This window comes from Hippocampus bargibanti, linkage group LG19, assembly GCF_051943395.1.
Source record: "Hippocampus bargibanti isolate YZ-2025 linkage group LG19, ASM5194339v1, whole genome shotgun sequence".
Taxonomy (NCBI): Eukaryota; Metazoa; Chordata; class Actinopteri; order Syngnathiformes; family Syngnathidae; genus Hippocampus; species Hippocampus bargibanti.
In genome coordinates, this window is record NC_142752.1 from 6,575,958 (window position 1) to 6,591,008 (window position 15,051).

At 40.6% G+C, this 15,051-nt stretch overlaps 2 protein-coding genes across 2 annotated transcripts in view; both read right to left on the reverse strand.

Moving 5' to 3' along the window:
• Positions 1 to 1,839, reverse strand: part of adgb (androglobin) — a 40,080-nt gene extending 38,241 nt beyond the window's left edge. Inside the window, exons 1-3 of the mRNA XM_089022458.1 lie at positions 1,077 to 1,839; positions 772 to 968; positions 22 to 142 (exon numbers count right to left, since the gene is read on the reverse strand). Coding sequence (XP_088878584.1) covers positions 22 to 142; positions 772 to 836 — 186 coding nt within the window. The 5' untranslated portion in view covers positions 837 to 968; positions 1,077 to 1,839. The remainder of the gene's footprint in view (positions 1 to 21; positions 143 to 771; positions 969 to 1,076) is intronic.
• A 384-nt stretch (positions 1,840 to 2,223) lies between these two features.
• Positions 2,224 to 15,022, reverse strand: rab32a (RAB32a, member RAS oncogene family). The gene is made up of 3 exons (XM_089022478.1): positions 14,740 to 15,022; positions 7,235 to 7,512; positions 2,224 to 3,847 (listed from the first exon to the last, which is right to left on the reverse strand). Exons 1-3 carry the CDS (start codon positions 14,951 to 14,953, stop codon positions 3,698 to 3,700), a joined length of 642 nt encoding a protein of 213 aa, XP_088878604.1. The 5' UTR covers positions 14,954 to 15,022; the 3' UTR covers positions 2,224 to 3,697.
• Positions 15,023 to 15,051: the final 29 nt, after the last annotated feature.

Here is a 15,051-nt window from a genome sequence, read left to right on the forward strand (position 1 = left end):
TTTAACAATCAATTTCTTCACATTTGGCTTCTTTGCATCTTCTTTGCCTGAGTCCCATTTCTCCTTGAAGACATCCCCGTCGTTCCACTCAGGCCATACGTCATCCAGGGTGTCCGCGCAAGTGTTGAGTACGCAAGATGCACTGAAATTGGGAGAGGGGATACAAGTTAGGGGATATAAATCTACAGTGAATGTAAGAAATGGTAAAACTCTTGATTGCATCTCGCTTTATTAATTATCACCATCCCCCCCCCCAAAAAAAAAACAAAAAACAAAACATGAACTCATGCATTGTAAATAGCACAGCCACCTTCTGTCGGGTGTTTTATACTATGCACTATGTACAGTTCTTTTTATGAAACATTTTTGCACAGTTGTACATTTCAGTCTTCTGACATTTTATTTTGTACATACAATATTTTGTGTTTTTTTTATTTATCTTTTTGACCGCCCCTTTCCCAACTCCTTTCAATTTTCCTGCTGTAGATTTCAAATGTACCCATTGTGGGACTATTAAAGGATTCTGATTTCTGTTTTGATATGTTTTTGTCTCATTCCCACTGACGGTAACACATGCACATTGTCCATTATTTATGCATTGAGTTCTACATCATATTTCAACTACTATCGTAAACGAATGAATTTATATTAAAATACATCATCAATGGGTTTTGCTTTCATATATAAAAAAAATAAGAACATATGCTAAATGTTGCTTCTTCTGGCTAAATTGACAATTCTTTATAATAGTACACAAAAAAAAAAACTCACTCAGCCTGTGCGTCGGATATTTTGCTGGAAGTTGATTCTTTTTTCTTGAATTGAGCTTTTGACATCGTGCGTCAATCAAATCCCACGTCGTCATCCGTCCTTCAGTGTCGCCCCTCTATCAAGTTGTTGAGACGAGACAGCGGCATCTCCAAACAATGCAATCGACGGATTGTCAATCTGGATCGACTACTTAAATGCTGGAAAGAAAGTGAACCGAGTGGACGTTTAAAATCAACACAAGTTTTATTTTGAGACTTGTGACAGAACGCAAACAGTAACCATAGGCGACGTGAAACCAAACTCACTTCAAACAGTCGGGTCAAGACACTGCATCATATATACAGTCGTTTCGTATTTGCCCCTCTGTCATACTGTACAAAACTTAAAACGAGCTTTAAAGTAATAACAAATGCGGTTTTTTCTTCCAAATGGCTTGCATTCCACATGTGCGTCGCGTTTTCGATGTCACGCTGTAATGTTTAATCCGTTGCCATGGGCCGCGTCTCGTTGCTATGAGGAAGTCTAGTTCGCATTTTACCACGAAGAAACGAGTACATTAATTCGTTTTGAAAACCTTTAATATATTTTGCTATGGACAAACAAATCTATAGTCAATAAAACTAAAAGTTTGTATAAGGAATAAGATAGGTCAACATTACTCCGTTGTGTTTTGAGAATTAAAAAGACTACGACAGTAATCCCTCGTTTTTCACGGTTAATGGGGACCAGGACCACCCGTGATCGAGGAAAATCCGCGAAGTAGAGTTATATAATTATTAAATAATAATAATAATAATAATAATAATAATAGAGTAAAATACAATAATACAGAGGGGGTGCTGGGTAAGGATGAGAAAATGCACCGCCAATCCACATTGCTATAAACCATGAGATATCGTGCTGTCATTGGGTGAGGTCAGCACTGAGAACCAATCAAGCTACAACCATGTATAAAATCTTTGAGTCATTCGGCATTTTTCTAAATTATAGACATTTTTTTCCCTGAGAAAACAATCTGCGACGCACTTTAACCGCGATAAGTGAACCGCGAAGTAGCGAGGGATCACTCTACTCTACTAGCCAAAATGGAACTGTATAGTGCCACTTAGCAGTTTTTTTGACAACGATACTAGTGCAGCGTGTTCTACCGGAAACAAATTCCTTGTGTGTTCTACATACTTGGCAATAAAGATGATTCTGATTCTGATTCTGATTCTCATAATAGAATCAATACAATGAATGCCCTCTTTTTAAAAAAAATGTTCAAACTAAACCCTGAAGTCCGAGCAATGCTCCAAGTTAACGTTTTATAACTGCAATCGCGATCATGATGTAGAAACGTGGCGCTGCATTTGTATCGGAAATGAATCAACACCCCCGCACAATGCACAATGCAAATAAATTCAATTTAATCGAGACAGCATGAGAACATTTACCCAAACCAGCAGTGAATATACATTGGAAAAACTGTTTATTCTCCTTACCATAATTTCATATATAAACCTAACAACTCTTCATGCACCATTTACAGTAGATCATCTTTTCTTGTTTGTTTTAACCCTGACACTAAATAATGCATGAGCACGAAGGCATTTTACCATACATATCACAAATCAGATCTATCGTCTGAAAATAGAGTGTTCTTTCCTAAGTGTTCAAAACAATGTATTATTGAGTACTCTAAAAATAAATCTGTATTTCCTCAAATAATATCAGGGGGTGATTTTTTTTTTTATTCAATTGCAAAGCTATTTATTTGAGGAAATACAGGCAAATATGTCAGAACCGCGCTGTACAAATCACTTTTACAGCTGTACAAAAAGCTCAGTAACATCATTAATGCTTAAATATGGTACAGCCGGCAAATCGAATGCAGAGCTACAAACAACTCTGCAAGGATTTTTGTTTAAGATTTAGGGAGGGGTTATTACCTCTTTTGCATACATAATGGCAATCATTCAAAAGTGAAGTACTTCATACATAAAAGGCAGCAAGGAGGTGCAGGTAGTCTAATTAGAGCGCCGATGCGTATGTGGAACTGTCACAGCTTGGAATTGAAGCGGATTGACGTAGAACAGGAGATGTGAGACAATATTTTTTCGTCAATGGATGCTACAGCTTCATGTTTACATTTAGTTTGTAGCAGACATGCACATTTCACCATTACGTCCTTAATCCACCGGTGAAAAGGATGCTTTGATCCTATCCTCTTTCATCTTGGAATGCTTCATACAAAAATACGTTGCAGTAAGTGCTTAAGATATGAATGACTGTGTGTGTCTTTTGTGTTGTCATATTATTTGTTATTTTGTTTTTTGTTCTTTTGACTTCAAGATGGCGCCGCGAAAGTGGCTGCCTTGACAGCAGCTCCTGTATTTTGTTTTTCTACTTCTTCCTTTCCTTTTACTTTCATCACTTTGCTGCTGTGAAATGTAAATTTCTCCACTGTGAAAGTAATAAAAGCTAATCCAATCATAAACAAAATAAAAAGTAGCCACAGCCCCTGCAATTGGCTTGCAAATAGCTCGGGGTTTACAGCGCCAACTACCTAAAGTCTGCTGATAGGAGGCTCCAGCGAACCCACATTAAATGTTTCAGATCATTAATGGAGAGCTGGATATCCCGAGCCCTTGTCGACAGGTAAAATCCAGGTCCAATAACAGGCCAATCTCAAGTATTTAATTCCTGGGATTCATTCTTAGTGATGGACTATAAAAGACAATTAAAACAAATGCATAGTGGGTTGAAGGTGGCCATCAAGATAAGATATTGCAGTCGGGAAAGCTTCTATGATAACAAAAACAAAAATATTTATAAAAGGAAACCAAGCCTGAGTCCTCCTAAAACATTCCCGCCCAGGCTTCCTCCGAAAAAGGACGGGCGTCACCTGCACGTTTTGTGTCTGTTAGTGTGAATGTATCAAATGTTAGCAGCAGCCTGGCTTGCTCTCCGCCGCCACAGTTTCCTGGTCCAGTCTGATGCGATCTCCGTTGCTTTCCTCGTACGGCAAACCCTTGTCGTTTGCCAAGATGTTCTCCACCAGGAATTTGGCCGCCTCGTCCACATTGACGTTGTCCTGGAGGAGGAACAAAGTCAATAGTCACTTGTGCAAAAAAGAGAATGTCAAGAAAGTCTGAATCACAGCAAGAGTGGGCAATTGAAGTCCAAGATGGCGCCCGAGATGGCAGCCGTCAGCAAGTGCTCTGATGAGCTTTTTTTGGTCGTTTTTGTCTTGTTTTGTTTTCTTTTGTCACTTTGTGTTGTTGTGTGTCGTGTGAAACGGATACTGATTCAGCATTATTGGCCACACAGAGCGGTGATGCATATGTGGAACTGTCGCAGCTTGGAATTGAAGCGGATTCACGTTGGACAGAAGATGTGAGACAATCACTTTTTGTCAATGGATGCTACAGCTTCGCGTTTGCTTTCATCATTTTGCTTGTAACAGACGTACACATTTCACCATGACGTCCCTGATCCACTGGTGAAAATGCCGCTTTGATATTTTCCTTTTTCATCTAATACTGCTTCTTGCAACAAAGAGGGTGCAGAATGTGTTTCAGATTGAATGACTATCGGTGTCATATTATTTCTTATTTAGTTGTATTTGTTCTTTTTACTTCAAGATGGCGCCACAAGAGAATCGGCCTTTACAGCAGCTTCTGTATTTTGTTTTTCTACTTCTTCCTTCCATAAGTATGGTGCTGTGAAATGTAAATTTCTCCACTGTGAGACGAACAAAGGCTCATTCAATCTAATCGAAACCTGTAAGGTTACTAATGACCCTATCACGTTGACAAAGGTGAACAATATATTATTTGTCAATGAAATCCCCTGGCTGGCCAGACGGCAATATTGTTCCGTTAGTCCAGCTAACATATCTTTCTATGAAATGATGTGTTTGGGCAACAGCTGGCAAATGATTTTAGCAAGCAGCCTGAGGCCATCAGAGACAAAGTGAAAACAGACACTTTTTTGTGTGTGTGTCCTTGACACTGCAAGCCAGAAGCTGTCACGTTGCAGATTGAAGAAGTAATGAATATTAATGTTTTTTCCCCCCACCCTCGTTACAGAACTGTGCATCTTGAAAAATAAATAAATAAAACACAAGTCAATTATTGTTTATGAATGAAAACCCGTGACTCGAGTCCAATCTTCTGTTCAAAGCTCACAGTCGTGATCAATGCAAAGCATGTGACTCTGGTCATATGATCTTTTTTTTCTGCTTGAGAAAAGCAGTACAATCTCCTGACTTGAGTGCTTCGCTCACTTCCCCTCATGACAGGCAGCGGATGGACGTATCGTCATTCCAGTGAAAGCGATTGGTCACCATGTCACGCACAAAGATGAACATGCTTGTCACCCACCACCCCCCCACCCCACCCCAGCCCCCCTCCGCCCCTGTTCACATGATGACAAGTTAAGAATGTGTGTGTGTGTGTGTGTGTGTGTGTGTGTGTACGTATGTGTACAAGATGAGGAAGTGGCGGAACACTGAACCATGCGTTAAGAAATCAGCAAACCGTACTGGGGCTTTTATGACAGTGTGGTGTAATTTGTTTGCATGAAATTGGATACATTTATTCCCAGGGGCCCATTGGCTTGATCATTTCAGCACATTTCTCTTGGCTGTACTGCTTCCAGTACGTGTATGAGAATTTAAGATTGTTATTTGTTGATATATGTTGTTGTTTGCACCCGTTATTAGGTCTGTGTAAGCTCTCAGTCGTACAGGAGTGGTCCATCAATGAAAAGGTTTCTTCAGCCGTCACCGGTACCTCTCTGAAGGTGTCGGACATTTCGCTCCTCACCCGAAAAGCTTCGTCAGCGAACTAAAATTTTGCTGGTAGCGCTGGCTCTATTATATAATAACACATTTCATTTATAAGCGCCTTTCAAAACTCTCAAGGTCACTTTACAATAAGAGAATAAGTTTTTTTCTGTGGATGAGCAGCGGCAGTCACACGCGCCAGTGTTCACTCAACCAGGGAGTAACTCAAACAGATAGAAAGTAGCTAGCGAGCCAATAGATACCTGGCTAGATAGCCAGCCAGCTAGATAGTGAATAGATAGCTAGCCAGATAGCTAACTAGCCAGCCAGATATCAGTGAAAAAAAGATATGTCCAGTGGTGGCGGTGCCAGACCTATGCTTTGATAGTCATGCTGATGAGGTGATACCAGGGTGAATGGGGCAATCAGGGCCAGTCATAGAGCATAATCAGTCAGGAAAAAAGAAGTAAAAGATTAGCTACAGGGAATAGCTACAGGGAATAGTCCTCTGCCCCCCCCAACATTAGAGCATATATATATATACAGTAAAGTCTCGTTATATCGATATTCAAGGGAGTCCGAAAAAATATCGATATAACCGGGACTATCGATATATCCGACCCTGTTTGCATGTAATTTTCTCCGTGCGTGCATAGAAATAGTATCGATATAACCGGGACTATCGATATATCCGATATCGATATAACGAGACTTTACTGTATATATATATATATATATATATATATATATATATATATATATATATATATATATATATATATATATATATATATATATATATATGGACAGGGTTACCAGCAAAATGTTAGTTCGCTGACAAAGCTTTTCGGGGGAGGAGCGAAACGTCCAACACCTTCAAGTACAGATGGCAGCTGAAGAAACCTTTTCATCGAACCACCAGCATTATATAGCTAGCTAGCTAGATAGATATCACAAGAGTGCTGTCTGTGCTCTGACAACCATTTTATGTGAGGGCTATGAAGTGTAATGAGTCACTCCATAAAGAGCAGGCCACCACTAAGCGCAACAAAAGTGGAGGAAAAAAAATTATGTAGTTGGGAGAAAAATGATATGGGGAAAAAAATTATGTTGTCCACATGGAACGGAAAGCATTTACAGAGACAAACAAGCCAACGTATTTTTTTCTTCATGTTAAAAAAAAGTGTGCAGGTCATAAACTTGGTAAACATCTTGACCGCAACAGTGCAACACAATTATCTCTCAGATGACCTCTAACCCTGTTAGCCGTCTGGACTGCATCACTGGACTGATATCACAGGCGCAAAACATCTTGAAGTGTTTTTGAAAACGGCTGTGTTAAAACCAAAGACAGAACGCAGTTGGAACCATCATGATTGCGCCAGACTGAAAGAAGAAGCACGGCTTGGTTTCCTCTATGAGGAAGTTTTCTCGACATTTGAAGAACAGAAACAAATTTCAATCTCTTGACAAAATAGGGGCCAATGTTATTGAGATTTTTGCTCTTGGTATCTCTAACAAGTGGCCCCCAATGCATTTTATGCCAAAGGTCTTTGAAGAAATTGAGATCGAGGCGCCCATCAAATTCAAGCAAAGTACTGTACAAGCATGATGAAATCCCCAAATTTGACTTTTAGGCTCTACTGTGTGTTGTAAGCCCCCCCACCAATTTGCTTCCGAAGTGTGCTTCACCTTAGCAGATGTCTCGAACCAGCCCAGGAAGCCCGTCTCCTTGCAGAAGTTGTCCATGAGTGTCGTGTTGTTATATCCCTCCTTTTTCTGGTCACACTTGTTAGCTAGTAGTACCGAGGGGATGGGACTACCGTTGGCCAGCTTCACCTTGCTGTCGAGGTCGTGCTTCCACTTGGATACGGCCTCGAACGTCGAGCCCCTGGTCACGTCGAAAACCACAAAGGCCCCGACCGCTTCCTTGTAGTACACCCGCGTCATGTTTCCGAATCGCTCCTGACCTGGAATTAGACAGGGATTTTAAGGAACTCCAATAATTGGCTTCAAACCCTCAACATTTTCTCTCCCTTTGAAAAAATAGAAGAAATCATGACCCATTTTCTTTCAAATGCCAGGGGCCTAATCCGTGCAGAAAAGGAATCTGCCATCATAATAAGCCTTTTTGTCTCCTTACAGGCTGTCTGTGAGAACATCTGAGCCGATACATTACAATGGAATTAGCGCAAGCATACGAGGTGGGCGCCACAAAAGGGACGCAGTGAAAATGTTATCAACTTCCACTCGAATGTAGGTACTCAGCGGTCATACCGGCGAGTGGATAAAATGGCGTGAAGCAGGATGTTTGGGAGTGAATCCACTGTGGGGCTTTGAAGGCCTCTATGCTAATTGCTCATAATTGGTAGGCTAATTTTAGCTAACGTCACCCAGGTGAATGCACAAGAGATACGACACAGCGGTGTAAAGACCTGATGTTTTTCCATCTCATGTTTGGATCTCATCCAATGAATGGACAGAACGTCCATGATGCCGATTTCAACTGAAGTGACGATATTTAATAATAACTATACCCTGAGCAATAAAAAACAATTATACTGAGGGTACCGTATTTTCTGGTGTATAATGTGCACCACAGTATAAGGCGCAACCCCGGTGAATGGTGTATTTTCAAACTTTTTCCATTTATAAGGCTCAGCGAAGTATAATGCGCACACCCAATGAATCGTGTATTTTCAAATCGAGTATAAGGTGCACCCGCAATGAAGGGTGTATTTTCAAACTTTTTCCATATACAGTAAAGTCTCATTATATCGATATTCAAGGGGTCCGTCGATATAACCGGGACTATCAAACCCTGTTTGCATGTAATTTTCTCCGTGCGTGCATAGAAATAGTATCGATATAACCGGGACTATCGATATATCCGATATCGATATAACGAGACTTTACTGTATAAGGCTCACCGGAGTATAAGGCAGACATTCAATGAATGAAAAAGGTTTTCCAAATATAATATATAAATATACAAAGGTTTGCCAACTATAAGGCACACCACATAAGGCGCTACAGGAGAGGCATGGGTTATGTACTACTTATATAGGGGGAAATGAAGTCGGTAACTGATGACAAGAGTTGCGAGAGCTGTTGTGGCCCAATATGACTTTACACATAAGGCGGACCTGCGTATAAGGCACAGTCATCTTTTGAGGAAAATCAAAGCTTTTGGGTAAGCCTTAGACGCCGAAAAACACACAGGTATATGGGTTTTTTTGTGTGGTTTTGATGGTTTCCCAAACATTTATTTTCAATTCACGCGCCAATTCTGTATATTTTCTTAAGGAAATCATAGCATTAGAAAAAGCAGCAGTAACTTAATGCGAATAACCTCAATGGTTTACCCACTTTGATTTTGTGACATGCACTGTCGTTCACGCTCGATCAATATCAAACAGTCAGAGTGTCCTCGTCTCTGAAGACTCACATCGAGCGATTATATCGACACGGTGGCGTACAAGCACGAGTGCCATCCGCTACGGGCTAATGACTTATGTGAGGAGGTATTGACACAGCACAAGTCACAAAATATTTCATCACGACAAAGTACATGAAGCATGATCATTTGTACGGGTGTCCCAATGAGGACGGCTTTTCTCTTCAATCATAAAATGTGGAGGTGGCCTTTCAACATTACACGTTTCATTTGTACCGTAACCAAGCGCGGAATTCAATTTACTTGTGTACAAAGGTTCTATCTCGCTATCAAGTGTATAAGGTGCATCGGGGTATAATCCACATGCCTACTAAACTGTGTTTTCAAACTTTTTTTACATACTTAAGGCGAACCGGACTACATAAGGCGCACCGGAGTATAAGGTGCATCACCAATGAATGGTGTATTTTCAGACTTTTTCCATACATAAGGCATATCGGACTATATGGTGGTTCTTCAATGTAAAAAAAATGGGTTTCCAAATATAATTTATAAATAGATCAAAGTTTTCCAAATATAAGGCACACCACATTATCAGGCACTCCAGTAGAGGCTGGGGTATACGCACTACTTCTAAAAGGAGTGAGGTGGGGTTGGAATTGAGTCATGGCTGCTGACAGTCATTGTGAGACCTGTTGTGACTCAATATTACTTCACATATAAGGCGCACCATCATAAGGCGCAGTGTCATCTTTTGAAGAAAATCAAGGCTTTGGGGTGCACCTTATACACCGGAAAATACAGTATATGGTGTTTTCTTTCTTCTGTGTGGTTTTGATGGTTTCCCAAATGGTGGTTTGTTCGTTGGATAGCTAGTCAAATATCTTGCCCTTTTATTTTATTTTAGTCATTTAGGAAGTAGCCTGTTGGCTACAATTCGGACACACAATTTAAAAAAATATATAATGTTTTGGTAACACGCCAACCAAAGTCTACACCCCCCCCTAAGTGCTATTCTAATTTTTAAACAGCTAGTGCATTGTTTGTTTATACTGAATAACTAAAGTTAGACCGGCTAAACAGCGTTAACGAATGTCATATGCCAATAACCCAATTAGCACAGGAATGAAGTAAAGACAGTGTAAGTGCGCACACACACACAAACACACACCACATTAGGCGACAAATGACACATATACAGCTGGTCACATGTCGCCAACATCATTAATGCTAAACTAACGAGGCTCTTTTATTTATTTTTTTTAATTTTTGTGCGTGGGAGAAAGCGGAGACGAGACGGTGTCATCATTATCCATAGTTGCTCTATGCGGGTGCACGTTGCCACTGAGTGGGTGTGCACGTTGCCATGGAAACTGTCCAAGCTAGATGTGGCAGTACAGCAACAGCAGCGGCAGCAGTGGTAGAAGTACAATCCTTTGGATGCCTTCATGCAATCCGGTCATGGGTGATGCATTTAGTATACAGACTGGTAGATGAGCGGTTAGCATGCCAGCTTCACAGTGCAGCGAAATTGTTCCTGGGTGTGAGTGTGAGCGCGGATGTTTTTTTGACTCTGTGTGCCCTGTGATTGGCTGGCAGCCAGTTCAGGGTGTCCCCCACCAAGCGCCTGAAGGCGGCTGGGATGGGCTCCAGCACCCCCCGCGACCCTAATAAGGATAAAGAGGTCTGGAAAATGGATGGATGGACTTTCTGACAGTTAGTACTTGCCTACTTTAATCTATAAATGAAATCAGAAGTCCCATTGCTAAAACTGTCATTAACGCCATTAGCTCAAAAGCTGGATCATTGTTTTTTTTTTCTTTTTAAAACATGAAATAAAATAAAATTTACACTGCATTTAGGATCAGACAGTTCGGACTGAAGGGAATGTGATCAGGTTTCTCTCCTTGGGTAAAATTAAAAAACTAACTTTGCGGGCTAACTTTGCCTATAAAAAGCAAAATGAAAAAAATGGTGCAAAATCATCTTTCCAAAACCGTTAAACATCATTTCAAACTCATCTCACAACAAAATATTTCAAAATAAATGACTTTTTACAAAATAAATATAGCCATGACTACCCACTGTAAGAGTCAGATAGAGGTTGTAGTCACGGGGGCACATGACCACGTTGTGTTCTTACTGAAGATTAGCCGAGCGTTGAGCAATGGCACGCTAACCGCTAGCGTGGTTTCATTCCACGCATACCGTCAACTGACCTGATGCCACATAATACGAGATTTTTTTTCCTACATATGTGATGCTTATCGCCGGTCGTTTCCATAGCAACATTGGATCACCTAGCACTAACATCGGTGATAAAAAACACTTTTAAGGCATGCAAACTGTAAAACTCGTTCCCGAAACAGCATAAACCTTAAGAGAATCATTTCCAAAGTGTACTTTATGGTCTGTCACATTTTTTTGAATTGACGTAAACCATATTGGTTCATTTGACGGCAGAAGTCGCAAATCTCTCCAAGCTAGAGTATCAATTTAGGATAAAAAGGGGGCTTGACATTTCAAGGCTTCAAGCTGATTACTATCATTCCATCCAATGTGTGATGACCATTAAGACTGAGTATAAGCGTGTATGTTAAGACATCTTCTCCTCAAATAGCCCGAGAGCAGGGACTTAACTTGCTCTTTTACATCTTCTTATTCATTTAAGTTTCACCTTGCCCTGCAGCAGGCCCGTCACTTAACTCATTCACTGCCATTCACATATTTATTTGAGAATTGGAAATGGGACGTAGAGCGCCATTCCCAAATTTTGTCGGGTTTTGTTCTTTTATTATTTGGGTTCCGACAAAGCGCTGGCCATGGCAATTTTTTCCCTTCCTTAAGGGGGCAGCATTTCTCTTTGTTCATGTTAGCACTTTGTTCTAGCTACAGCTGTTATTAAAGCACTGTATAAGCCAATATGTATGCATCGCATTGTATTTTGTACATAAAACTCTAGACCAGTGGTTCTTAACCTGGGTTCGATCGAACCCTAGGGGTTCGGTGAGTCAGTCTCAGGGGTTCGGTGGATCCTCCGCCACAGAGGTCCACCTTTCAGGGTAATCTGCAGTTAGTAGGCACAGTCATTGGAATAATGTTTCGATGAATGAGCATATGAAACTGGTGGGGTTCGGTGCCTCCAACAAGATTAAGAACCACTGCTCTAGACCCATATAATTTAGGAATAAATAAAAATAATAATAATAATTAAGTATATTTTATAAATATCTTTGCTTGTATATTGATTTAGCTAGCAAGCAACCACTTGCCATCATCTTACTCAACATTTCTTAAGATCAGTTGCCCTTTATCATGCATGGTCTTCTCCTAGTGAACAATTCAGCATTTATTTTAGTCATGTTCTTATGTAAATGGTTGGGTTAAATGTTGTTCTTCCTGGTTCAGCTCTCCATTTGTATAGCCTAAATATTAAATCAGCAGGAAGTAAGGTGATATACAAAAAAAATGAATATTTATTATCAGACAGCTAGAGGATGTTCTCCAGGGGAGAAGCTAGGCCAAGGGACAGAGAGACAAGAGCGTGCGCACAAGCGCGTCACAGACATTTATAAACAACAGGAGTGATGTCACTTTGGAAAGGACCTATCATCTGCTCGATACAATCATGAATATTTAGTACGTAGTAGACTGAAACATGATAGCTAGATTTCTACACTACAAGCTGAGTACATGTGTACTAATTAACATACACAAATAACTAAACTACATCCATATATGGACTTACTAATTGATGAGAATAAGTAGAAATGAAATAACAGGATGTTTTTAGCATAATTCTAACATAAATATTAATGTGCTCCAAAATATGTACATATGTGGAACTGTATCACAGTCTTGGATTGCAACCAATTTCACAACTTCAAAGTCGTTACAGAGCATCTGAATCTTAAATACTACATTCCTTTGTGCTCCATCATGAGACAATGCAACACATGGACAGCTAAAGACGACATGACTCCAATTTAGGATGACGGAAAAACCCTATTACTGGGTAAATTTTGAGCTCATGCGTCAATATCACATGGCTTACATTTTTCGACATGTTTCACCCAGCACTTCTCTCTATGGTAGCATATTGGTTGCTGTGGTGATGGTTGAAGAAACCAGTGTGTCAAATGGCTCAATTAGTTGGCATTACATGATTTCGTTAGCCAAAGCGCAATCGGAAGTGATAGCATGCACAATGGATGACATTTGTGACCCATCCCTTTTCTGATCATATGTCTTTGGGTAGTAGGCAGGGTACACCCTGAACTGGTAGACAGCCAATCGCAGGACACGCAAATTCAAACATTTGTATTCACAAAAATACCTAGGGACAACTTAGAGTGTTCAATCAGCCTGCAATGCATGTTTTTGGAATGTGGGAGGATAGCGGAGTACCCAGAGAAAATCCACGCTTGGACAGGGAGAACAAGCATAGGAAGGCCGGAGCCAGAATCGAGTCCTGCAACTCTGCACAATGAGATGGAAATGCTCACCAGTCGTCCACAGTGCCGAAAGCAAATATTACAAAAAAAAGTTTTGCAAGTCTGTAAACAACCACAATACAGCTCGGTTTCTCTCTTGCTGCCAGAATGGTATCAATTGTTTGGAACATTTTTATTTGATGGCGTGCCGTGAGATTTATTTCTAATCTAGAATATGTGCGCTGACTCAAAGGATGGCAAACACTGCTTTTTCTTTGGTCCAATCAGATTTCAGCACATTGCTATGTTCATCTTATCCACCAAAAGCCTTCATCGTCACTAGTGGTTGCCTCTTACTTCACTGTAACAGTACCAAGAGAGTATGCAAAGGTAAAACTGGTGGCGGGAAGGCGGATTAGATTCAAAATACGGCACTAATTATCTGCATGCATTAACTCATTCACTGCCAGACGGTGTGCAAAAATGTGTCCACTCCAATGCCCAGGTTTTTGTCATTCTCACTCAAATTGCAGGACTCACAGAAAATTGAGTTTTCGGACTGCATAAACATCAAATGCATTGTAAGAAACCTTAGACTCTCTTCTTTCATCGGAAAAAAACATTAATTCTTAAATTACATGGATCTGTAGTTATCTGAGCATGAAATGAGGGTGGCGGTCCAAAATGCAATGCAATATACAGTAAAAATATTGGTCTATATAGCGTTTTTACAACAGCGAAAGCTATAACAAAGCACTAACATGGACAAAAGGAAAATGCTGCCCCCTCGTGGTAGGGAAAAAACATTGGCAGAGATCTTAGCAGTGCTTTATCGGCACCCCGCAAGAAAAACTAAGACCCGAACAAATTTGAGAATGGCGCTCCACGTCATATTCTCAATTCCCGAATAAATTAAGGGATGACAGTGAATGAGTTAATACATTCAATCATTTGGCATCTCTGATGAGTAGGATCATCTCTCGTTCAAAACAATGCATTTGAGTCATGTTTTTGTGTTAAAATTGATCTGCTTCAACATATGTACAGTACGTATGTGGAACTGTATCAAGGTCTGGGAATGCAAATCATAATATAGCTCATTTTGTGTACAAGTGTCTGAATGAACACGAATCAATATTTGTCGGGGGAGATTTTGGTTATGAAATCAATTGAAAAAAGGTTCCTTCAGACCCCATGAAGGTGGGCCGGCTCTTGTGGCTGAGTGGATAATAACAAAAACGTGACCTACATTCCACGGGCAATTATGGGATGCCATGAACTGAGTGGGAAAGTTTCAGAATTTTTAAAACAACGTTGTTTTTTTAAGGGTGGGTCGATTTCCGTGCGCGTCTGCGTGTGGGTATTACCTGCGATGTCCCACAGCTGCAATCGGACGAGCGTCTTGCTGTCCCAGTTGAGGACTTTAAGTGCGAAGTCAACGCCGATTGTAGCTCGGTAGTGTTGGGAAAAGAGCTGGTGCACATATCGCTTGATGATGCTCGTTTTGCCCACGCCAAGCTCTCCGATCACCAGCACTTTGAACAAGTACTCCTTGCACTCCGACACCGAACCTCCGGCCATACTCACCTGCAACAACTACAAGCACTGCACTTGGACTAAAACTTTTTATTTGAGTGTGTGGGTGTGTCTGCGTGTGAGTGTGTCATGAGTTCTTCCTC